This window comes from Rhamphochromis sp. 'chilingali' (assembly GCF_963969265.1).
Source record: "Rhamphochromis sp. 'chilingali' genome assembly, chromosome: 7".
Classification (NCBI taxonomy): Eukaryota; Metazoa; Chordata; class Actinopteri; order Cichliformes; family Cichlidae; genus Rhamphochromis; species Rhamphochromis sp. 'chilingali'.
This window is the reverse complement of record NC_137934.1, coordinates 13,865,038-13,890,873: the sequence shown is the minus strand read 5'-3', so window position 1 is coordinate 13,890,873 and position 25,836 is coordinate 13,865,038. Positions and strand designations below refer to the sequence as shown.

General features: G+C 40.5%; 1 protein-coding gene across 1 annotated transcript; it reads right to left on the bottom strand.

Annotated features, from left to right (window-relative positions):
* Positions 1-2,875: 2,875 nt before the first annotated feature.
* On the bottom strand, positions 2,876-24,765 carry dcn (decorin). Its single transcript, XM_080888046.1, has 8 exons — positions 24,560-24,765; positions 14,241-14,461; positions 9,312-9,424; positions 7,984-8,197; positions 6,716-6,829; positions 6,371-6,464; positions 4,934-5,072; positions 2,876-3,499 (listed from the first exon to the last, which is right to left on the bottom strand). The coding sequence occupies exons 2-8, from the start codon at positions 14,440-14,442 to the stop codon at positions 3,299-3,301; spliced, it is 1,077 nt and encodes a 358-aa protein (XP_080744172.1). The 5' UTR covers positions 14,443-14,461; positions 24,560-24,765; the 3' UTR covers positions 2,876-3,298.
* Between the last annotated feature and the right edge of the window lie 1,071 nt (positions 24,766-25,836).

The window sequence follows — 25,836 nt, the reverse complement described above, 5'->3', positions numbered from 1 at the left end:
ATGTACTACAAAATTGTGTTTATTGTGTTTCTTGAGTTATATGTTTCATTCTACTTCAATAAGCCAATTATATTGTTTTCTGTTCTAACATATTATTTTACATGGACTGCTGAACAACTATCCAATGAAAAGGATCACTGCATTTGTTGCTGCTGCTACTTTCCCATGTATGTCCTCAGAGTTGCCTTTACTATAAGCAGTCCAAGTGTAAAGGCATGGTAAACTGCTTTTTTGGCTTGATTGTAACAGAAGTATGACAGAAGTAGACTTTCCACTGATACACATGACTGCAAGGTGGATTAATTAAAAAAAAACCTTGATCTGTGTTACATTTTTGGGAACTTCATGGGTAAGTTCCCTTTATAGGAAATACAGCAGTATATACGTTGCAATATATCCGATGATCTAAAGGCCTTCTCTGGCTTATTTCATATTTACTAATTATGTTACTGGGTATGATAGTGACGGCTGTTTGAATGGAAAAGATGCGAGACGTTTTGCACTGTGTTGATCATAAAAAAAGGCAGGCTGCTAATGCTATGACAGTTCTACTGTCAATACCTTACAAAAAAAAGCACTATTGAATTGAATGAATTGAAGGTGTGTAGTAGGAACAAGAAAAATGCTCAAAGAAGCCAAAAAATAATGATAAAACCACAGTTTTGAATTAAATAAGATATTGTAACTATATTAAAAAACAAAAAACTTCTTGTCACAGCCTTTTTTGGAGTCAGGAATTTTAACCACTATATATATCTCATGGGAGGCCAGTTTCTTTTTTCTTCAACCTAAATATTCCCATTAAAGTCTCCCAAATGACTCCTTGACTATAAATCTCCGATGGCTCACAGGCCAGAAATGTTTCTTCTGCAAATACTATTTTTTTCATCCCGGACCACAAAACCCATCAAAATGAGTTAGAGCCTGCTGGGGTAGCTCGAAGCAAATTAATCTACCATAAGTTAGATTTTTAAGGCTCTTTACAGCCTTCACCACAGTGTTTTCACTCACCTTGGGATCTGGATGTTGTGTGATGGTGATTATAGAGCTCTGTTATCAAACCTGGTAACCTGTGTGAAGTGTACGTGATGTGTTTGTGTCTGAGCTCTGGTTTCCTCTGAAGAATCAAACACACCGCACAGGAGACTTTATGGTGATTGCACTGTGTAGTATTTGCAGTTTGGATTTTTAACCTATTCCTGCTGTAATAGGGCAAGAGGCTGGGTGCACTCTGGACGCAACATTTGCAGCATACATGTAAATATAAACAGTGTAACAGTCGACTGATGATCTGCTCAAAGTGTCTTGTTGGGAATGTCTTCAACCCCCGGAACCATACACAGCATAAGTAAATGTAGAAAACACACTAAAACACCTCTTACATACCCCACTGGTAATATATTGTACCAGTGAGTAACACAGTATACATAACAGCTCAAAATCACTGTTTTAATGAAAAGCGCTGTTTTAATTTGATGTAATAAGTCACTAAAACCCACCTGATTCTGTCATGATATGTTGAGCTCTTGCAGGCCTGTATACTATAATTAAAATAATTAAAACTGTAGAGAAGTACAGTTTTTATGGTGTGACTCACTTACTGTTGCCAGATGGCAAGAAAGCATTGATGTTTAGCGCGAGCAGATAAAGGCTGCGATAAAAGTGAAAGCAATCGATGACTTTTAAATAATCGAAAGTGAAACATAGTCAAACCTAGATCGCTTATTAGTCTGGTTTTATTCTGAAATGCAGTCAGCTGAAATAATGAAATTGAAATTTTTAGTGTTTGGGTGCATGTGTTTTTCATTTGATAACTCATCGCGCTTTCATTGCATATTTCCAGTCTTTGCCAAGGTTCTCTCTCAATGACATGCCTCCTGTTAGCATTCGAATTTGATGTGAATTTATGTTCCATATAAGTGAAGATTTCTCATGTTTAGTACGTTCGCTTGATCATTTGTGCTATCCAGTGACCTTGGAGCTAACTCTCCATTCACACCAAAGATAATAATGCTAATTCTGGTCATTGTAACCATTAAAAACTGCTACTGTTTCCACTAGTATTTTTATTTTGTTCATGACAACTTAGCTGGAGCCCCTGCTCCGAAAAAAAGAGGAACACGTTTGTTGCTGATATATTAAGTCTGAGCTATGGTAAGTGCTTGTGCATTTAAGCAATGAGAGGTTTTTATACAGCATTTATATACAGCATCTATACATACAACATTCACACCAACATGGTTGCTGCTGGCATGTCAGTCTACATAGACCCTCCAACTTCCAACAAAAAGAATAAAAAATAAAAATAAAGGGAAGGTAAACATGAAGTAGATACATACACGCATTAACACGACAATAAAGAAAGCATCAGGTTCAAGTTGAAAGGAAAAATTAAGAGCATGCATATAAATCTTTGGGCATGGCTTCTGTTTAAAACATATATGATTTATTCTACATTTAACAAGCTATTTTCACCTTGTTTTATGGGAAGCACACACTTGGAACACAACAGGAGATGGAATGTGATGGAGAAAATATATAAAAAGATCCAGAGCTAAAACAACATGGAAGGAAGCACAAGATATCACAAAGCAAATGAAATCACTGCTGCTTTTATCTCTACTTGGATTGAGAACAATTCAAATAGACACTCTGTGTTCTTGAAATGCAGCTTGGTAATATTACACTTTGAAGTCTATTCCTAGTACACAGGCAATATCTACTACATTCTAGTATACCGGTTGTTAAAGGGTAAAACACAAGTTAACCCATTGCTGCCTGCTCTACAGGCCAGCTAATTCATACAATGCTACAGGTCTAAAAGGCGATTAAATTGAGATTTCCACTGAGTGAGATTTTTTTGTTGTTGTTGGGGTTTTTTTTTTGGTTTGGGTTCATCTTTTAATTTGTTGTCCACTGAATAAATTGCACATATTATACACATTAATATGTTACAGCACTTATGTGAACATATATGCAATATTAATGCTTGCGTAACTGGTCCCGTGAATGATGTGCCCTGTGCACGAAAGCGTCACTGTAGTGTGCTAGTAGTTGCAGTAAGCTGTGGGTACTATCGTTGCACAAACCTTGAAGCTGAATATTGAATCTGATACGTTGTGTTTGAGGTCCACAGAGTTTTGAAATGAGTATGCGAATTAACTGTATCATCATTTGTGGAAAGGCAGTGTTGGTAGGGAGTCAGTGTTGTGGGGCTGTTGTCAAACACTCACACATACAAAACTCTCACACACTCATTTACAAACACACACTTCCTTGCAGTGGCATGTAGGACGCTCTACTTCTTCCTGTAGTTGCCGAGCTGGATAGCGGAGCGGTCAAAGACACAGCGGAAGGTGACTGGCTGAACTTCCCAGTAAGGCACGGGGTTGCTGAACAGGCTGATGCCAGAGTACATGGCCTTCTTGGTGTTGAAGCCGGGAGGACAGAAGTCCTCTGTTCCCACAGCAGCAATCTTGTTGGCATGAAGGTAGACCACCTAGAGCAGGGATTAAAATAATAACAACATTCGGTCACCGAACGTGCATGGCAATAATTTGGCTTTTCCAGAATAAAGCAGATTAAGAGGAAAATAATATGTCTCAAAATGAATGATAGCAACAACCAAGCTAGGCTTTTTTCCCTCCTCTCTTCAGAATGTTTAACTAAAAACAGTGGAGAAAAGGACTGCATACATGCTAATCAAGTGGTGTGTAAAAAATATGGAGAACTCAGGAAAATGACAAAGCTGCTAGGCTCTAGGAGCAAAGGCGGGAAAGTGGCATAACATTATAATGTTAATTACAGACTTCAGAGTCACCCTGCTAAATATGTCATCATATACAATGGAAAAGTCAAAAGACAGAACAAAAAGCATGAAAGAGACTTCTATAAATAATTTCTTTGTATGTGGCACCTTTTCTAAACATCTGGTTTCACTAAAAACAATATTGTTGTCCACCTTTCTTTGTTTTTTTTAATGTAAAAAAACACCCTAAATATCGCAGTGTAGATATTCTTACAGTTGCAATAAAACCTTGTGTTATGCAACTTCTATCAGTCCACATCGGCTGATACATTTCTGCTCATTCTATTGGTAAATCTCATAGAGGGTGTGCTATTTAATGTGCTCCAGCATGCTTACAGTTGCTGCTGCCTCTGCAAGTTTCTCCTTCTCATACTGTATCTGATCGTCATTTAATTATTGCCATGCCACTTTGGGCTTTCCACAGACTTGCGTGGGATGTCTGGGAACAGGAATTGCAGATGAATCACACAATATCCTTTTTGACTCAGAGAATGGAAGTGTCCCAATCTGTGCTGGAAGTAAAGGATTTGTGCAGACTGTGCATAGTTTGCAAATTTTGAAAGTTATATCAACAACCTGGTTCATTTCTTCCAAAAGTCTGGGATGTTTGCTCTTGACAACATTCACAGAAAAAGGTAGTTTGTAATCTAATACGTTTTGATCTATTGAGAAATTCAGGGAATTACCTTAAATGAAGGAGCCTTCTGAGATAAGATTGAAGCAGTAGTTCCACATTTGAGATATCAAAGTGCCAAACTAAACGTTAAATGGCCCGTCTACTTTCCCCCTACTTTCCAGATCAGATTGTATCAGTGTAAGCTACCAACAGTCAATAAACAAACAAAAAATGAATCCATATGACTTGAGTTATGAAAGCCTTGGCTGACTTGTAATCGAGCATTGTTAACCTAAACAACCCAAATGAAAAAACGCAGCAAAGTAAACTTTTTCAGCATGGTTTACATCAGAGAAAAGGAGCTGTGTGTGATCAAACCATAAGAGAATGAGAAACATAACTACAGTGCTGGAAATAAGTGGTTGCAATAACAACCTTCCTTTGATTAAGATGTGTATTGAAAACTGGAAAAGTGCCATAATCCTAACGTTAATCAGATGAGTATGTACCTGGATGTACTTATGGTCGGGCAGGCCAGGAGGCACGCTGGTCAGAGCATTGTTGTCAAGGTGCAGCTCTCGCAGGTGGGGTGCGTTAGCCAATGTGCCGTTTTCCACAGAGCTGATCTGATTGTAGCTCAGACCCAGCCTGCAAGAAAAATCAGGAAGTAGAAAAAAGTAGTACATTGCAAACTAAGCCAGTGACATTCACTCCAAAGTCCTCAATAGCTAATAAAATGAGCTGAAAGGAAGTGAGAGAGATTTACCAGAGGAAATGCGCATGCAGGAAAATATCCACACCTGCTGCAGAGCCCAGAATCTCCCACTCAATTACTTCATTATGAGAGAATGGAAAACAAAAAGCATCTTATGCTCCTCTTCCCTCAACTTCTGCATCAAAGTGTTCTTTGTTCTGGTTTGGTATGCCATCCCTGGCATAATCTGAGCAGTGATCTTATAAACACGTTCTAGTCAAATTTATGAGCAAACCATTTATTTTGATTATCCAGAAACCACTGTTTAGGCTTTAGGGTTTTCCAGACAGAAAATTGCTTAAACAGTAACACTGCAGCTAGTTTTCCAGGTCAACAAGCCAAACCAAAGAGTGGAAACACAATTCGAAAAGGTAACTCATTCAGAAAGGTACATTATCATAAATTATGAGCCACAAGCTTAGACTTCAGCCTGCTGTACAAATGTCTGGTAGCTCTGTATGATATCAGGGATAGCAGATATTCTTGATGTAGTACTCATGTCAGGAATAGAGCTGCACTCATAGGAGCCATGCCCACCAGCTGTCCAAACCTTTTTGAGTGGCAACCAATCAGAAAAAAGCTGCCTAAAGGGAGCAGCAATGATGCAAAAGTGACTGCAGAGAAATGTGACAAAATGTGCACATTCAGAGCTGAAGCTGACAAATTCAGATGACCTAGGATTAATGGAAAAAAGTGCGTGTCTTAAGAGGCTTACTTCAGTCTCCAGTGAACCTCCCCAGACTGTTCTTCTTTATGTACTGCAGAAAAACCTAGCTCTGCAAAACTCAACCAACTCCAAACCATAGGAGAGTGAGTGCCCCACTCACTCGGCTCCCTTCTGACTGCACTCCAGCCTGTCTGCAAGCGACTGCAGGCACCCTCAGCTTAATTATCATTCAATTACAAACCCCATAATAAACTTTTTCCCTCTTACACGTAAATATGTGCCAGTGCTCTACTCTTAAATCCATTTGGGCATCTGCATTTTTTTTTAAAATTCCAGACTCTGGATAGTCAAGTTTTTCTCCTTTTTTCTAAGCATAAAGCATTAAATCTACAACTACTACAACTACTCACGGCCATGTAGTTGCAAGTGGTTAATACTGCATTGAAGTGGTCCCACCTGCACTCACTTTAAAGCTCAAAATGCAAAGGAAATCACAGTTTAAAATGATAAACATATGCATATTACTTTGCCAGGTTATTTAGGCCTTTGAGCCTGTCAGCTGTCAGCTTGGTGATTTTGTTTCCGTCCAGGTGAAGCTCAGAGAGAGAGCTGGGCAGACCTGCGAACCCACAAGACAATAGATCCACATCAAAAACCAAGTGGTATTAAGAGGTAGCAACTTCTATGACTTCTTCAATCTTCTGTGAGGGAAAAAAAGCAAGAAGAGGATATTTCTAGTCTAGGAATATGCAGTATTCCTTCTTTCTTTTCTTTTTACACTAAACCAAGTGTTTCACTGTAAACTAAAATCCAGTCGCATGCACAAATCTTCTTTTAGGAGTTATTTGTGGTAATAGATGAGAACAATACCTTTGGGGACCTCTGTGATGTTAGTGTCTGCAATGCGAATGTAAGACACCCTTTTCAGGTCAGCAAAAGCACCGGCCTCAATTCCTGCAGTTTTCAGAGGATTGGATCCAAGCTCTGAAAAAAAAGATGGAATTGAGGACACATGACGAAAAAAGAGAAATGGATCCCAAATTAGTTCCTCCCTGGATGTGTTACGGGAACAACGAGGGCTGACTAATGAAATAATTCTGTTTGCACAGTCATCTTTCTCCATGCCAGATTTCCTGGTTTGTCACAGACGGAGCATCATTCTCATACCACTTTCACTGTATTTCAGCTGATTGAATCCACACGCTGGCTTTAGTTTAATCAGTGACACAATGATACTTTATTTGTGGGACAGGGAATTTTAAGAGTTAGATATGAGTTATCAAAGTGAGGAGGAAAATAATGGGACAATTCACAGCAAGTTTTGTTGTTAGTTGCCCAGATTTGGAGATTTCAGTAGTGAAAACCTCTTTAATCTTGCAAATATAGTGAAGATAAACAACTCCTGCCTTTTAGTGTTCCAGTACATTTTAATCAAACAACTTAAGTTTGATATTGTTATTATTACAGCAGAAGAATTGATAATTGAACCTAAACACCAAATTCTAAGCTATAAAAACTGTAAGCTCATCATTTTCTACATATATGATTGGGAAAGTGTCACACCAAATTGGGAAGATGTGTTGGTATTTTAGGAGAACGCAGGGAGTTTTGTTACATTTGGCTCTGCCTTATCTTGCTTGTAGGCTTCACTATGCTGAACAACTTTGCGATTTCATGTATGAAATTTGCACAAGCGTGCAATCAGCTAACATTAGAACCGAGCCAAGGGAAAAGCACAGATCCTTCTGCAGAGAATATTCAGAAGAACAGAGACACTATCTCCAAAATTTGGATCAACTCATAGCAAAACAATCTAGATGGATAAACAGCAGTACAGCTCATTGCCCAAATATGCACATTTGATTTGTAAACTGTACATTTCTGCAAAGGAAGTGGGGGTTGTATTTTAAGACACAATAGAGAATACATTAACAGGTCACACACAAAACATTAAATCAACCTTCCCAGAGGCCGTCAAGCCACCAGCTGCATACTCGGTGTGTTTACATGAGCAAGTTTGCTTCTTTTAAAATGTAAATCAGACCTGCTAGCTATTCCTCTGTATGTAATTACTTGAGGGAAGAGCAAAAGAATATGTATAAATATAATGTGGTAACTATATCAGTAAATTTTTATACCCATGACGATGACATGGGACATGCCCTGGAAAGAGGCCTTTTTAATCTTGGTGATCTCATTCTCATGGATGCGAAGCTCCTGCAGGCTCTTTGGCATGTTAGCCGGCATTTCCTTTAGCAAGTTCTTTGACAGGTACAGGCGCTGCAGCTTGGTCAGAGGGCTGAAGGCCTTGGGGTGGATGATAGTGAGTTTGTTGTTCACGAGGATCAGAGCCTGTAAGAGGGAATACAAGGGAAATAATATGATATTCTTGACTGTAAAATGTTTTTATTGCTGCCTAGTGTCTATAACAGTGTTAAAGTTAATTAAAAATGCATGAAATGATGAGTTCAAGGCATTAACAGCAACATTTCAGTCTAGAAAATACAGCAGCAGCGTTTCACATCCAGATCACTGTTTGATATTTATTTATATGGAATTTGAACATTTATTTGAAACTTTACATCTTGGTGGCTTCTAGTTTTTCCACTGAGAAAGTTTCATGGCTATATGCACCATAGGACTGTGAAAGAAATCGTACTTTCCGAATAAAACCGCAACAAAAACAAAAGATATTTTGAACCCAGCAGATGTTGTGGTGGTGGGTGTTATTACTAATGCATTTTCAGAGGAATCTCACTCCTGCTGTTGCCCTCTCTTGGAGCAGACATGAAGCAATATGTGGTATGTGGACCAATCCCCTTGTGAGGCCAGTTACATTACATTGGAAACAGCTCTGGCTGTCAGACTGAGGCATTTATTGCGAGAAGGAAAGCTACGAGAGTTCAGAGGTGTAAGGCTGTGAGGCCTATAGGGATAATGCTTTCCATGGACTGGGGGACTGTGAGAGGGGCAGTCGTGGTATTTACTATTTGTATAGGGAAATGGAGGTGGTGCTTTATGGAGGTGGAGGATCTATCCAACATCAAAAAATTGATTTAATACAAGACTCCAGCTTCCTCCCACTGTCCAAAGACATGCAATTTGTGGGGTTAGGTTAATTGATTAATCCAAATTGCCCATAGGTGTGAATGTGGGAGTGAACGTGAGTGCGAATGGTTGTCTGTCTCTGTGTGTTAGCCCTGCGACAGACTGACGACCTGTCCAGGGTGCACCCCGCCTCTCGCCCTATGACAGCTGGGATAGGCTCCAGCGCCCCAGAAAAGGATAAGCGGAAGCGAATGGATGGATGGATGGACAAGATGTTTCCCAGTGTGGATAATCAAGTTTTATGTTGAAAGACAGCTGTGGTGAGTTTTATAGTTACATAACTTCAGACATTATATAATGTTGGGAATAACAAATGGTTCATGGGCACGCGACCCTGTGAAAGCGAATGATCTCTTACGTGTAGTCCTTTAAGGTTCTTGAAGTCATTTTCCTTGATCTCAGTGATCTTGTTGTTCTGCAGGTCCAGCAGGGTGGTGTCATCTGGAATATCCTCAGGGACAGCCTTCAGGCCTAAAGGAGGCGATTTCAATAAGAACCTGATTAACTGCATGTGTGGTTATGACAGTCAGCAGCATACAAGTGCAATAAATCCATCGGAATGATGGATGGTGGAGTTTGAAGTAAGGCGGTGACAGTGGTGGTTCAGGTGCTGAGAGGTTAACCACACTCTGACCCCAAGAGGAAATGGATACAAAACGATTACCCGCTATTCTTCCCTGGTTTCTGTCCGCCTTTGTCCGACTGTGTGAAAATGTGTAGTGTGTATTTGTGGAACTTTGTGCTGTTGCCAGAGGCAATGTGTGCTCAGCATGAGCTGCAGGAAAGACAGTTTGGACACAGATGTTTGAATGTGATGTCTTGAGTTACTGGTCTTCATCCTGGGAAGGAGGATTTTTTTTTTGTCAGCTAACATGTGTGGATTTTTAAACCATCCCATAAAAATAATCAGATTGATACTGAAAAACATGTTTTTTTGAGCATCACTCAGTTTTTTTTGATAGTGTGGATGAATCGATGATTTCGATTTTTCAAAGCAATAAACAAAAACAGGTGTAGCTGATTTGATGATTTGTTTTTAATTTGAACAGCCAAGAAAAACAAATTTTTCACAATTTCACACATTTAATTTTTAGGTCCTTTAAACTTACAAATCCACATGTGATAACTGTTGTGTGTTTGTCTGCCTTGCAGTGTTACTGAATAAAGCCTCTCCATGATGTCTGTTGCATACTGGCTTGGGAATATCTAACAGTACAGGATGGTGCTTTGACTTTAAGATCTTAAGAACAGACATTCCAAAGGGACAGAAAAACTATTTGATGTGCTGCGAGGCACACATGGTGGAAATGGACCTTGAAACAAATTTCCTTTGGCATTAATGCAACTGCATACCTGGACACTGAGGTCACATGAGATCCTTTTGCTTGGACTTTAGCGCGGCACGTCATGAGCAAATTAAAAAAAAGGCATCTGATGTGAAAGACAAGTTTTCAAAAAAGTTGAATGAAGACATCTAGGAGATTTTTATGCTTCTGTGGTGATACAAAAAAACATACGGCGAGATTCCTAATGGGCAGTTTACATTTGAGAGGAAGAGGCGTAGAATAAACTGTTTAACAAAAAAGGTTACACTCTGTTTCTCCACTCCATACGTATGTCTTGACAAATTTTGGCTCAATAACTTGTGACTACTTCTGTTTGGCTCACCCAAACATTATTTCCTGCTGGTTTGTTTTTCTGTCAGCTTTTCCAACTTGGCAGTGCATGACACATTAACACAGCAGTTTGTGGTCATCATTACATCACTGCACTGTATAGCTCTAGTCTTACACACACACCTTTTATTATTCTTTTCTAAAAAGTCAGAACATCTCTGCTTCCACGGGCCTAAAACTCATTTTTTGATGCCTCTATTGTAAAAGCAACAATTTTGTAGAAAGCCAGCTGGAAAAACTTTCAAAAGGATGTGTTTGTGGTTTCTAATAGAAGCAAAAAATACGCCATATATATTAATATGTCAGGCAAATGACAACTGCTGAAAAATATGGCCTTAACCTAGTTTCCAACATCTGTCATCTGCCTCAGCTAGACACTATTTATTACAATTTACAGTCAACTATCTGGTGACAAATACAGCTTAATAAGTACTCCATGTAACCGGAGGTTTAGAAGAAAAATGGGTGGAACATGTGGTGCTGACTATCCAACAAAATACATGGTTTTATGACGGCATGTTTCATCTGCAGATTCATTTTTTATAATAAGAGTGTCAAATTAATTAAAAACCACCCCTTCAAAACATTTAACTTAAAACTTGGCTAAAAAGGAATGTTTTCTATTTGAGTGTGAATAATGATTTGACATCTCATGTGTGGAAAAAAATCTCGCAAGAAACTCAAAAACATTCAAGATAAAGGGCGTTGTGCAATGATCATGCAATCTGATGTGATTCAAAGTAGTTGAGCCATAAATGACCTGAATATGAACTCCATAAGGCCCAACAAATGCGTTGTTTTCTGGACACGAAGTTTGGCTTAATTAATGTTCTCCATGTGATGTCATGCACGCTATGTTGGAGAGCTGTCTGCCCTGTATGTGATACAATCACTGGTTGCTAGGGACAAATCTGTATCCCTGGACTGGTTAGTAGTGATTCCTGAAGGTTGCTGGCTTTCTCGTGGGTGAAATGAGTTGGCGTGGTTGTCTGTAGTTTTTCATGTTGTTCTGCAAATACTCGCTGCCTAGCTGCCTTAAAAATAAAATCTGAGCCTCGGCACTGCAGCCAAAACATTTCAAAAGTTGCAGGTTTAACTTTGAAGGCAAACGGTCTTCATTTCTGGTTAGTTTTCACAGTTTCACTACAGCTTGGACAGTAGCTGGCCAGTAGGCAACTTTATTACCTCCATTCATACTATGAGAGCACCAATACGCTAGCGACCAAAACAAGGAAGTTTTGGTCAACTAGCTTGGGAATAAACATTTCCCCCTAGAAGCAGGTGGTTACCGGAGGGTCTCTGATCGTTCTCTAAGCCTGTGTGACTGGAGACTTTAAGTTAACCTCATGTGGTTAATGAACTGTAGCCAAGCTGTCAAATGTACTGCGAAAGCAAAGCTTGAAAGAAAAACGCCTCATTACACAATAGCAAAAGTCTAATGTTAAAAAATGTTTAAAATTACAGCATAAATTAACTGAATGTTTCACTTCTTGTTTTTCATCTGTTAGCAATTGGGAAATGAGCAAGAAAAAACTGGGCTTCGAGTTTTGTCCTCACTTCACTAATCACTCAGTTTTATATCAGAGTGATTACAATCTCAAGTGCATGATTGCTTTGGAGTAGACTGGACTAATTTGGAGCCTTACAAAGAATTAATGACACTATTTATGAAATTTCCTGTCGTTTTCTGGAACTGTGTCTGGGAAGGATGAGTTGTCACAGAACCAAATGGCTCTTGGGAAGTTTGGGACTTTTTTGGGTTGTTCAGAAGGGTGTGATGCCCAGGTTGCTCACTTTATACCGTCATATATTTTTAAAAGACAATTAGCTTTACAGGTTTAATGGGGGATTGCGCCATTTTATTACTTGTAATGGAAAAAGAAAAGCTGTTCTGCAGCCTGTCAGCAAAACCTCTTTCTTACAGATATAATCGCAACTTTTGACCCTTACACCGGTTTTTCCCCTGAATGTTTTAACTGTCATCGTGCCAGCAGCAATCAGCCTCACTGAGAAAAATCCAAATCTCTGAGTTCTTTCAGACATTTTATGGCCAGACTTGTGTGTGTCCAAACACATGCAATGTTTATTCCTGTGTGTGTGTGTGTGTGTATCTGAGCATTTGAATGTCTATTGTGGATGTGCCAGCAGATCTGCGGAGCAGATGGGGGATCTGGAAAATAGTGCTGATGCAAGAGTGGAGAATAGAGTTGCATCTTTGGGGAAAGTGCTGCTGCTCACGGCCCCTCTTGGAGTAATGACATAATGGAACTGGTCTCTCTGACCGTCTGTGTTTGTGACTGCCTGTCTGTCCCTTAACCGTTTGAGTCGCCTGCTCGTATTTGTTTGCCTGTCTCCTTATGCTTCTTTTCCAGAATCTGAAACATCTTTTGTTTGTTTATGCGATGTCTGTCTACTCCTCATCCTAGTATCCTCCATTAGTGACACTCCTCCCTGTCCTGCTCCTTCTTGAAGCTCATACTTTCCAAACAAAAACAGGGCCAAAGAATTGTCAAACCGAACTGCCTAGTCAAGCACTTTTACATAATAACCAAATATAAATGAGGTCAGGGACTTTTGTGTGTTGGATTCTGAAAGATGACTGAACCTTTTGTGTATACCATACATGAGATTAGACAAACATGGCAGATGAGGTCCAAACAAAGAAGATGACTATTGAGTAAATTGTTGTGAGTGTGATGAATGAAAAACCCAACTAATAGTAGTTCTAACCTTGGTAAATAAACCATGTAAACTTATAGAAGCACTTTTTGGTTAATTTACGGTACTAGAATATATTTATGAAGTCCAGGTTAACCTTTAATCGCTGCTGCGATTAAAGAAAAGCTGTTATCCAGAAAAAGAAGATAATCTTGTTGTTACAAGAAATGAAATAAGACTTGCAGCATCTGGAAGCAGTTAATGTATCAAAACAAGTTCTCTGGAGGACTGTGCAAGAATGAGTAACACAATACACCCTTCCAATGACCCTTTGGGTTTGGGTGGAGCGAGGAAAGCAAGTGACTTCTTTCAGGCTCTTAACTCCTTCCCCCATAAAGAACATTTGGTGATCTCTCCAGTACCCTTAATGATGAGTTTTCACACCTCTATATATAAATTAAGATGTGGTTTGGCAACTAATAGGGTGGCACTAGTGAACTGTACAGGGAGAAATAACCATCACTACCTGATGCACACCCAATCTTTTTTTAGGAAGCAGGCCTGAAATATGACAGAAAAGAGAAGCTATGGTTACCCCTAGTAGGTGTCTGAGGAGGAAAAGAGTTAAAAAATGTAATGCCATGAATGGTACAGTGGAACAAGCTCAGGCATTTTGATTCTAGAACAGGACTGCACATGAAGGACTGAATGAAGAAAACATTTCTTCTCACAAATGTTTAGGAATTAGGCCTTAAAATAGATGTTAGCTGTGCTCAAGCAAACCCAAAAGAAACATGCAAAGCATATCTTTACAGGTGATGGAGTTCTGTTTGTCTATATATACTGAAAGATTTTGGACTTTAACCATGGATAATTCTCATATTGTTTAATCAGTGCTAGAAAACAAGTCTACACAACCATATAAACCACCACTGGGAAGTGTATTGCCTTACCAAGGTCAGAGCACTGGATCACACGCAAGTGGCACTGGCATCTGAAGGGGCATTTAGGGCCTCCAATCACGGGGGGCAATGGGGACTGAGTAACAGGGTCCCCTGACCCCTCATCCATCATGAAGTCTAAGAAGCCAGACTGGCGAAAGGGCAGAGCCCAGCAGGCGGTGACCAGGAGCAGAGAGAGACAGGCAGACCTCATGGTGCTGATAGTAGGGAGCCTGAAATGACACAGAAGGTTTTGGGTGGATACACTTTGAATATAGTCTTTTAGTTTAGAAAATAAGTTTAGAAAATACCAAATTCTGTTGAATTGGATGCTGTTGAATGCTGCAATAAGTCAAAAGCAGACAAAAGAATTCAGTTTATAAGAAAAAGAATAAGAAATGTAGAAGTAAAAACACCTTTAGTTTAGAGAGATTAGTGAGGGTCATCCGACTGAGGGTTCCCTTACAGATACTGTTAAAAATAACAATCATATAAAATAATATATTTTCATTTTCATATTTTAAATTTTTTTTTTTTTACATTGTTACAATCCACGTGTCAGCCTTATTGTGACCATGGTCAAGTCTGCATTTCTACTGTTACTGCTGGAACTAGAGAAGGCTTAACATTTAAACATTTATAGAATGAGATATACAATACAAATGAAATGAAATGAAAGATTTCCTTTATCTGTCCTTTTGGCACCTAAGTTTCAGTCTGTAAGAGAAAATCATCCACTTATCCCCTTCTTACATAGAGCCTTTGTGTAATCCATGTGGATCCCTGGGTACTTTTACACCTACACCACATCAATATCCTATCCCAGCATAACCATGGCCCACGTAGCCTTTCATATTCACACGATGATACCTCCCAGTCCACTCTAGAAAAAACATCCAGTAGTGCTCCATGCTTCTCCTCCTGTATCACCAATACAGCAAACCACTGCAGAATTGTCAGTATTTCTGTAGGTTGTATTGCAAACTTTGCTGAAATTATGAGGTGTATAAGGTGAACAGGAACAGGAGACAATATAGTCTCTTTCATACTGTATCACCAATTCATACAGAGCACTACCCAAACTCACACCGAGTCCTGGCTGTCAGATAGTCCAGCGGTCCCCAACCCCCGGGCCTCGGATCGGTACCGGTCCATGAGTCGTTTGGTACCGGGCCGCGAGAGTTGAGGCTCAGGTGTGAAATGTATTTTTTTCAGGGTTTGTATTGGTTTTCAGCGTTATTTTGTTATCGTTCTTATCGTTAACTCGGTTTTCCTGGGTCTTTTCACGTGTGTTATGAATAAATCTTCTTTTTTTCGGTACCGGTACTAGTTTTATTTTGTTGTATTTATCCGCGACACCTTAAAGGCCGGTCCGTGAAAATAATGTCGGGCATAAACCGATCCGTGGCGCAAAAAAGGTTGGGGACCGCTGAGATAGTCTACTGACATTTCCTGTATCTTCTCATGATAAATTCACTTGGAAAATCAAAGAAGGTGATCCTGTTGCTATCTAGATGGGAGTATGCTTTCTGCAGCACATACTGCAGATGTCTGCATGCTCCATTCCCAGATTTGGTCTATATGCAAACTACAGAGGGTCAAGAGATGTTTTCATGAGCAGCATCAAGTGGGCCAAGACATTTGCTTTCTCCAGCCTGCCCACTGGTCAGCTGTCTGTTGTGCTTTGGCAGAGTTTCTGAATTTCCTCCTCTATGAGCTCTTACATTTTCAACTTAACCTTCAGCTCCACCCTATCCCTAGACATGAAGACTTCATCTTTTCATTAGGCATTTCTTTCAATGACCAAAGGATTGTTCATAAAGATGTGAGATGGGCAAATGAACTGAATCATTTCTTCAACAGATTTGATTCAGCCATGAGGCAGTCTGCAACATCGGCTGCAGACTCACCCACCCCCACTGCTGCTGTTCCACCTCAGACACTTCACACCTCCTCTATTCACCCTGCTCACTCCCCCCCACCCCCAACTGCAGCATCCAATACACACTCAACACAAGGCTCCAGCCTGTCTCTCTCAACCACCCAGGTTAGGAGGGAACTGAGGAGGATTAATGGCAAGAAGGCAGCGGGTCCAGATGGCATCAGCTCGAGGGTCGTCAGGTCCTGCACGGACCAACTGTGTGGGGTGATGGAGCACCTCTTCAACCTGAGCCTGAGGTTGGGAAGAGTCCCACAGCTCTGGAAAACCTCCTGTGTTGTACCAGTGCCAAAGACTTCACGCCCCAAGGACCTCAACAGCTACAGGCCGGTGGCTCTGACATCCCACCTGATGAAGACCCTGGAGCGGTTGGTCCTGGCTCAGCTTCGGCGCCTAATAAGCTCATCACTGGACCCACTTCAGTTTGCCTACCAGCCTGGCATTGGAGCGGATGATGCCGTCATTCACCTCTGGAAGCACTGTGAGAATCATGTTCTTTGATTTCTCCAGTGCCTTCAACACTATTCTTCCCTCGGTTCTAAAGGACAAGCTGGTGAACTCTGGAGTGGACCATCACCTCACTACCTGGATCCTGGACTACCTCACCGACCGACCACAGTATGTGAGGACTCAGGGCTGTGTGTCGGACAGGGTCGTCTGCAGTACGGGGGCCCCACAGGGAACGGTTCTGGCTCCGTTCCTCTTCACCATCTACACTGCAGACTTCTCCCACAATTCCACCCAGTGCTTCCTGCAGAAGTTCTCTGATGACTCTGCAATAGTCGGCCTCATCACTGATGGGGACGACAAGGAGTACAGAGGTCTGACCCAAGACTTTGTGGACTGGTGCCAGCTGAACTACCTCCAGATCAACGCCAGTAAAACCAAGGAACTGGTGGTAGACTTCTGCAGGCACAAGCATTCTCCACTGCAACCACTGAACATCCAAGGTATGGACATTGAGGCTGTGGACAGCTACAGGTACCTTGGTGTTCATCTGAACAATAGACTGGACTGGACTCATAACTCAGACGCCCTCTACAGGAAAGGGCAGAGCAGGCTGTACCTGCTGCGGAGACTCAGGTCGTTTGGAGTGGAGGGCCCACTCCTGAAGACCTTCTATGACTCTGTTGTGGCTTCTGCTATCTTTTATGGCGTGGTCTGCTGGGGCGGCAGCATCTCTGCTGGGGACAGGAAGAGACTGAACAGGGTGATCCGAAGGGCCAGCTCTGTTCTAGGATGCCCTCTGGACCCAGTGGAGGTGATGAGTGACAGGAGAACGGCGGCTAAGCTGTCATCCCTGATGGACAACATCTCCCACCCCATGCAGCAGACTGTGACAGCACTGAGCAGCTCCTTCAGTGGGAGACTGCGGCACCCACGGTGTGGGACGGAGAGATTTCGCAGGTCTTTCCTCCCCACTGCTGTCAGACTCCATAATAAAGACTTTAACTGATCAAGCACACACATCCATACATATGCAATAATACTAAGTGCAATAATCCTTTCTGTCATCGTTGTATTTTTACTCAGTTGTATATAGTATTTGTATTTGTATTCTATTTTTATCTTATTGTATATTTATTTTATTTTATTCTACTGTATATAGTATTTTATTTTATTCTATTCTGTACAGTTGTGTACTGTATTTATTCTTATTGTATTCTAATTTTTGCCTCATAACTTTTGCACTGTCCACTCCTGCTGTGACAAAACAAATTTCCCACGTGTGGGACTAATAAAGGTTATCTTATCTTATCTTATCTTATCTTATCTTATCTTATAAATCAACATGAAATCCTTTTTGGGGAGATAGTGTGGTCACAAAATTTAATGTGTTCTGTGATTCTGCCAGCAAAACTGTTAATGTCCTGTCCATGAGGTGAACCAAGTACTCTGGTTCCAGTATGTAGCATCAAAGAAGTCCTGGATTACCTCTACAGGCTCATTTTCCATTAATTTTTACCTTTTCATTAAGCGTGTTTCATATTTTTTGCACCTGTTTCTTTTTTTTAATAACCATTTTAGCTAACAGCTGCTTGCGTTTTTACAGTAATTCAAAGAAGATGCATGACAAGAAATTTCATGGCTGCAGCTGTATATCATATCTAATGATCGTTTGCTTGTCGAACACTTCATCTTCTGTATGGGTCTATATCTACAGTACAAGTGGAGTCGCTGGGAGAATCCTACTTCCTTTTTTTTCTATTTCTAAAGATAACCACACACACACACACACACACACACACACACACACACACACACACACACACACACACACACACACACACACACACACACACACACGCATGCAGAGTCTCAAAGACCCAGCAATCTGCTTGTCAACCTTAAAGCCAAACGTTCCTCCTTCCCTCGTGGTGCCACAATAATTGAAGGGCGCTTTTGAGCCACAGCTGCTAACAAACAATTTTGGAGCTGCTGGTCTGCAGCCGACCTTGACCTGAGCATCATGACCAGGATGATGAAACTTAACAAAAACCATCAGCTGGCCAGGGTTAAAAGTGACTCCGAGGTTGCTTATATGGCCTCTGAGCACACATAGGATGTTAGTGGCCCATATGTTTATTTTATTGGGGTTTTTTTTGTGTGACTGGGTTCATGTTAAGGTCTTCTCAAGTGTGGATGAAACAAAAAGTTTGTTTTAATGTGTGTTAACACAGGTACCTGTGTTGTTTTTTGTACTGTAGTACTTTTTCTATTCTATTATTAGGCATGTCACAATGAAAATACTAGATTTGTTGCTTAAACTATTTTGTAAGCTTTTAAGAGAATGGGAGTGACAGTGAGTGCTGACGTAGTGCAAATCCTGGTTAAGGTTGTGTCGGGTCATGGGGATCATGGCTCAAAGTGACTCTCAACATGAGCAGTAATTATAGTCTCTGTCCACAAAACAGCCACCGATTTGACACACTGTACAGCTTCAGTCCAGCGGTTACAGTGCTTGCATACAGTGTGACCAAGCTTGAAATCACATCCATTCAGAGGGGAATCAAGTTCGATAGGTTCGTTTCTGCCTCTTAACTTTCCTTGTTTTGCTATGAAGTGCAAAAACCAGAACCCCCCTCCCCCCAAAACAAAGCAGCTGATTCTATAGGTTGGAAATTAGAAACTGGAATTGTGTCACATGATCATGTGTTTAATGTCCAGATTCAACTTTCTGTGCTTTAAAAACATGTTGCATTTGTTTTACTTGAATGTGTTGAATGAAAAAGCTCTGGTCTCAGCAAACATCTGATCCAGAGGACAAGTTGTTCCAGTCTTCCAAGGGCTGCGTAATCTTGGCTGTGTTAGGCTCTCATATCTAATCAAAGCAGAAAATTCAATCCAATAAAAACCTCATCTACGAAACTGAATGCAGTGTTCTTTAATTTTGTTGGATTTTGGGATGTAAGGCACTCGTAGGCCAGTATTATGAGTATTATGAGCCAGTGGATGCCAGATCATATGGTACCAAAATAACTATAACCAACATCATGTTGTGCTGTTGACACAGTATCTATAACAAAGTATCTATGTCAAATTGGATGGACCTGTTTTGCATGATAATTCATTTGCTAAAGCATTATAGTTTAACTATTTCAAGCCACTTTGCCAATCTTTTCAGTGAACTACTGATATTGTAAACTCCTTACATCTGGCACATTTCAGAGGCTGAAAACTCAAATTAATCAGCAAAACCAGGTTTATTTAACAGAACAGAACAGAAATGGGCACACATAACCAAGGACTACTGAACCTTATCTGTCTGCTTTGACCTCTGGCCAAAAACACACAACTAGATATACATGAACATGTTCACTGGTGCAGAATTTCAGTTTCCCTGCCATCAATCTGTCAGACGGTGTCCATAAACACTTCAGCATCTTTTAATGGAAGCCAGACATGCAAAAGGAAGAACGAGATGAGAGCAATCTCAAACTGAGCTCTGTTAGCCTTTAACTGCTGCAGCAATACTGCAAACACAAAGCTTACTGCTTACTACTTCATGATTTATATTAAGATTTAGGAGTTGCTGATGATGAGAGTAAAATTATTTGAAACAAACCCAAGAAAAATAAAACTAAAAGCTTTTCAGACAGAGATTGTTCTTTGGGACGTTAACTAAGAAATTGGAATCATAGCTGCAGAATAAACTTTAAGTGGTATTAGCATTATTAAGTTAGGCGTTTTTGGGTCAAGAGGTGTAGAAATTTATAAACTAGTAACTAGTAACTAAAAATTTTGGTCACCCAAAGTCTTTCTGTAAGCTTTAATGTTTACTCTAAAAACCCACAGACACAATGAAAAAGTTAAAATTCAACCTGCTGCACCCCAGGCATTGCTTCCTTAATTACCAGTCTGCTCAGATGCATCTACAGGCCCCGAAGGATTGGCCTGCAAATCTGAAATATGGCTTCTCAAACAACCCGAAGGGCTGTCAGCCCTGAACAGCATGCAGGAACATGACTTGACCCTGCAAAACCCCAGATCACACCAGTGTGTGCATTTCTAATTCCCTCTAAGAAGATACAACTTTCTGTTACAGGATAAATGTGATTCACTTTATCACTTCCAGTTTTACAGAGGACACCACCAAGCTGGAGATACAAACATAACACTAGAAAATTTTATCATTTTGTTCCTAAAATGCAGAAAACATCTTTTATTTCTATTAAAAATAAAAACAAAAAAACCCAACTTTAATATATTTTTTTAGTGATTTAATGTTTGTAAAATCTCTAAATTACATTTCAAATTAAACGCACATGAAAGTGTGAACAAATAGTAACCGCATTAAACCATCTTCCAAACCTCCCTGCTTGATCTTTCAGGTCAGAGTGGCTTTATTCGAGGAACATGACGAATATTGTTGATGGTGTGGCTGTATGCCAGCTTGGAAGGTGACAATGAGAAATTCTTTGTTGACAAAAAGTGGACAGAAACTAATTGGCAAAAGCTGCTAGACAAAAGGTTTCCTGTTATTGAGCTATGAAGCAAACACTTGCACTTTAAAAACAAATGCATGTTTGAGAAACAGTGCTGCAAAAAATGTCCTCATCAGTAAAACAAAGATTAGCATGTGCAGAAGTGATATATAGCCATTCATTGGAACCTAACTTGAGAAATATGTTTGGCTTTATAGTGAGATTTAAAACACACTTGGATCAAGATACTGGTGTAGTAGCAATTTTTAATCGTCGTATTTTACTGCACTGAGACAACTGATGGTTTAATGACTTCCAAAGACTTTGAAAGGGCTTCCAGTGATCATCAAAGGCTTCTCAAAGCATTGACCAAAGAATCAAACTAGGTATAGCAATGTGAAAAGCTCGGGCAACTGTGAAAAGCTTTAATCTATAAGGTTACCATTCAACAATATTTTCTTACGTATCTGAAACCTGGGATTCATCAGTCCAGGCTACTAATGAAAAAAAGGGGGGGAAGGGTTTGACATTTCCTGTGGCGGTGGCATCCTTGTCAGTTCTCCTGTCTTCAACTTTTGTCTCATCTCCCTTCCCTCCCTCCACTCTCCCCTAAAACTGGCCTCAGCATTACTAATGAATCCCAGACAGGAAACGGAGCCTGCAAGAGGGAGTAAAGCAATTTTCCCTTCTATGCTTCGTCACTTTCGATCGACCAAAGTGCAACAGCAGAACAGAAACAGATTCGAGCTTTAAACACCACAGAGCTTTAATTTGAACAAATCAAACCATGATGAACCAATCACCATAAAGCAGACGCTAACTGCCACTCTCGACCCTTGTCTGCTACCTCGCTCCTCTCCTCTTAACTCTCCACAGGCCTGCTCCTGACTTAGCAGAGTGTCTGCAGGCCATGAATCACTGGAAGGTATTTACAAGGCCACAGGACATTTAAAACACATGTGGCCCCTTTAACCTATCAGCAAATGAATATGTTTCCCCCTCCCACATGATTGCACAAACACATATGCTTGATTGATGACTATGGTAAAATTACTGAGAACTTTTAATTCAGCAGTTACCCAACAAGTCAGTGGTCGTTACAGTCAACGAATTTCTGATACATACTTGGGGGATTTTGTGAGGGAGAACATGAACATCTGAAAATATGCACAGGCACTGCCAACAAACAATGTCAGTGCCAACGAGTTCTCTAAAATTAATATGAGTAAAGCCAAATCAGTCTTTCCTTCCGTGTATATCTGCATGATGGGATGTTTTAGGCTCCAAGAAAAACCCAAGGGTTTTTCACCACTATGATTCAAAGTAGTTTCTTCATAGAGAAACTAAAAGTTTCAGACTAAAAAATATAACTGAAAGAACTTCTTGGGTCTTAAAACCTTGCCTGGTGTTTGGAATCAAAGTATGAGAAAGCCAGTGAGTGGTTAAACCACATTTCAGCTGTTCCATGTGAAGAGCTGTCAACCTGCCATCAGCCTCAGTCCCATTATCAAACGTCTGTGCTGTACAGACGTGGACAAACTGCCCAACCTTCTCCACCTTTCTTCTCTTTCCATCTCCTCCTCCCATTTTGTGCTCTCTTCCTTCCTTGCCAAGCCTTTCTCTCATAGCTTTTGGTATTTTCTTTCTCTGTCTGACCCCTTAACTTTGGCCTGAAGGACTGACATGTGGAACTTTCTGGTATTCCAACACACACAGGGGGAAAATACTTCAAGGCTGATGTCCATTCAAGTTCCATTGTTCTTTTCCTTTTTTTGACCCAAACAATTGAATTCCAAATGGAAAAAAATGCCGTCCAGCTTTTAGTTTAAAATCTGGTATTTCTGGTTTCTGGTTCAAACATTAAACAGCTGCTTAGCCCAAGAAACTATGATCTGGAGGAGTACTTTTATTGCTCTGGGTGTATTTTAGCACAATGTGTATGCCTCTTTTTGGCTTCGATTCTATTCTAAGTGACATTTTTCTTTCTGTGTTGTTTCTAAGTTTTCCCCAGTTTTACTCCATTCCATTCAGTGTCATTCAGTGCAGCTGAGCCTTATTAAGTTTTTTTCTCTGCTGGCAAAGAAAGGATGTAATGAGTTAGCTCAGAGTTGTGTGGTGGCTTGCCGGGAAGTCTTCAGACCTCTTTGATAGAGGAAGCTGTACCATTACAGGATTAATGGTGCTGTGTGTTGCCAGGTAGAGGGTTTTTTTCATCTCCTCCTTTTTCATCTCCTCTTCTCACTTTAAGTTGCCCCTAGCAATTTGGGCGCTGCTCTGCTTCTGTGAAAACACAGTTGCAAATGCCACGGCGGACAGAGGAGGTATGTACTGAAAGGAAACAGGTTCACTGAGCAGACAGATAAGGGATTGGGGTTAAAATGGCCTGAAATGAGTCACTGAAATGGAAAGTGTGAGAAGCACCAGCAACAACCTTTCCAATCAACATCTTGACATGCAGTGATGGGCTGAATAAACACAAAGAAATCCTCATTGTTGTCGTTTCAACTTTTTTTCTCCACTCATTTACTTGTAGACTGGCCAATACGCCACAGGGAAAGGAAAAAAAGAGAGAAAAAGAAAGCTAAACAAAGAGAGAAAGAGAGAGGGAGAGGGAAAAATGAATGCAACAAATCAGAATCTTTTCCACTGACGTTAGCAAATAATGACAAAAAGAATTAACCAAGTTAAGGAGAAAGAAAGTCCAAGTTTTCTCCCTTTTCCTCTCTTAAACCCTTCCATAAGCATTGCAAATCTGATTCTATTGCCATGTAAAAATACAACACATTTGAATAATCCCCTGACATATGGGTTACATCTAAACAGTCAACAAATAAGTGGCCAAACACTTCTCTGGTCAGCTGCCATAAAAACCAACAAATTAGAAATGCAAGTTAAAACTGTAAAGTGAGAGAACTTCACACAGTCCTCACTGGTGGATACTTTGGAGATCAAATACGGGGAAAAAATAATACTTTTTTGGCAGACGAGCGAGGTACTAGTATCTACAGCACTACCACACCCCCTTCCCTAGTCGCTGCTTTCAGAGCTGTATGGAGATTGGACTGGGAATGATTAAAGTCTCATCACAAAGCCAAGAGTGCTGTGGGAACAAGGCTTGGCAACAAATCGGGAATATATACAACACACACATGCACACAGATGCAAAATTAAGTATGAAAGGAGGCACACTTAAACCCACTTTGCCTCACATGTAGACACATGTTTAGAAAATAACATCGTCAGCAAATAATGTCAGTTTTATATAATGGACAAAGAGATGTTCCTAATTCATCCCTATATGTGTAAGCAAGACATTAAATGATACAAAAATCTGAAGAGTTATCTCAAAACTATTCTCAAACTAAACAAATCTGTTCACAGTCAAGCCCAAGTCGTTGTTCTTGAGCTAAGATCACTCATTCATTCTCAGATTTTCATCCTTTATCAGAGTTAAAAGATTAACCTACCTGTTCTCAGTGGAAGCTAGGCAAAGAGAGTGGTTGAGATGAGCTTGACTCCCAAAATCCAGTCGAGCAGGGGGATGAGACTGTGAAGTGGCTGAGAGGGCCTATGGGGTAATTGGACTCGGAGCGCATGCAGCCAAGATCAAGCAGGTGTGCTCTGTCATAACAAGGGGAGGGGAGAGAGAGAGAGAGAGGGTGAGAGAGGAAAAGAGTAGCAGGAGGGAAAGGGGAGTGAGACAGAAAGGGGGAGGGGTCCAACTGCGGAGCTCCTCTCAGGACCGAAACAATTGGTGGAGAACTTCCTTCGTGCTTGTGTGCTCCAAAAACAGCTGGGAATGGAGAAGGGAGGAAGGAAAAGAAGGAGAGAGAAAAAGAGGGCGAGCAGACAGAAAGGAAGAAAGAAGGGAAGATAGAAAGAGAAAGAGGCAGAGTCGAATTAAAGGCGGTGAGCAGGGATTCGTCTGGAAGCAAAATACTGAGACATCTGGTAATGATAGGTCCTCTGTGGAGCTCAGCAGAGAACACTGCACACAAACTCTTTTTCTTTCTCTTTCACGCTCTGTCATTCATTCTCATTCAAACTCCACTGACTACCTCCAGGAAAAAAACACACACACACACACACACACACACACACACACACACACACACACACACACACACACACACACACACACACACACACACACACACACACACACACACAAACCTCTTTCTCCTTTTTAACCCCATTGCCCAAATCTTAATGAGGTTTGTTTAGGCTGCCGTCATGAATCAGGGTGTGTTGGGCTTTACCAGACAAAAATAGAGGAGGAGCCCTCCAATCTTAGTCCTTGGAGAAAAAAAAATTACATTTTTAAAATATATTTTTATTAAAAAGAAAAAAATACCCTGAAACTCATATAGTGTTATTTTAAAAAATTACCACAGCAGCCCACCTATTGCTGTGGTTATGGATGGGGAAAGACTGAGGTAAAGGACATATTAGCTTTCATTTATCTAGCAACAAAACTATTTCACTCTTTCAGGAGCGACTGTGTCCCAGGTGGTGGATCAGTATCCTCCAGTCCACATGTCGAAGTGTCCCCCGAGCAAGATACTGAATACCGAGCTGCCCCTAATGCACGCCATCAAAGTGTGAACGTGTGAAAGTTAGACAAAGCACTTAGACATAAATAAAACCGTTGTAATAATGAGATACGTTGCAGTAAGACTTTGAGTGCTCAAACTTAGTCAGAAGGCCTTACATAAGTACCAGTCCATTTACCATTTAGTCAATA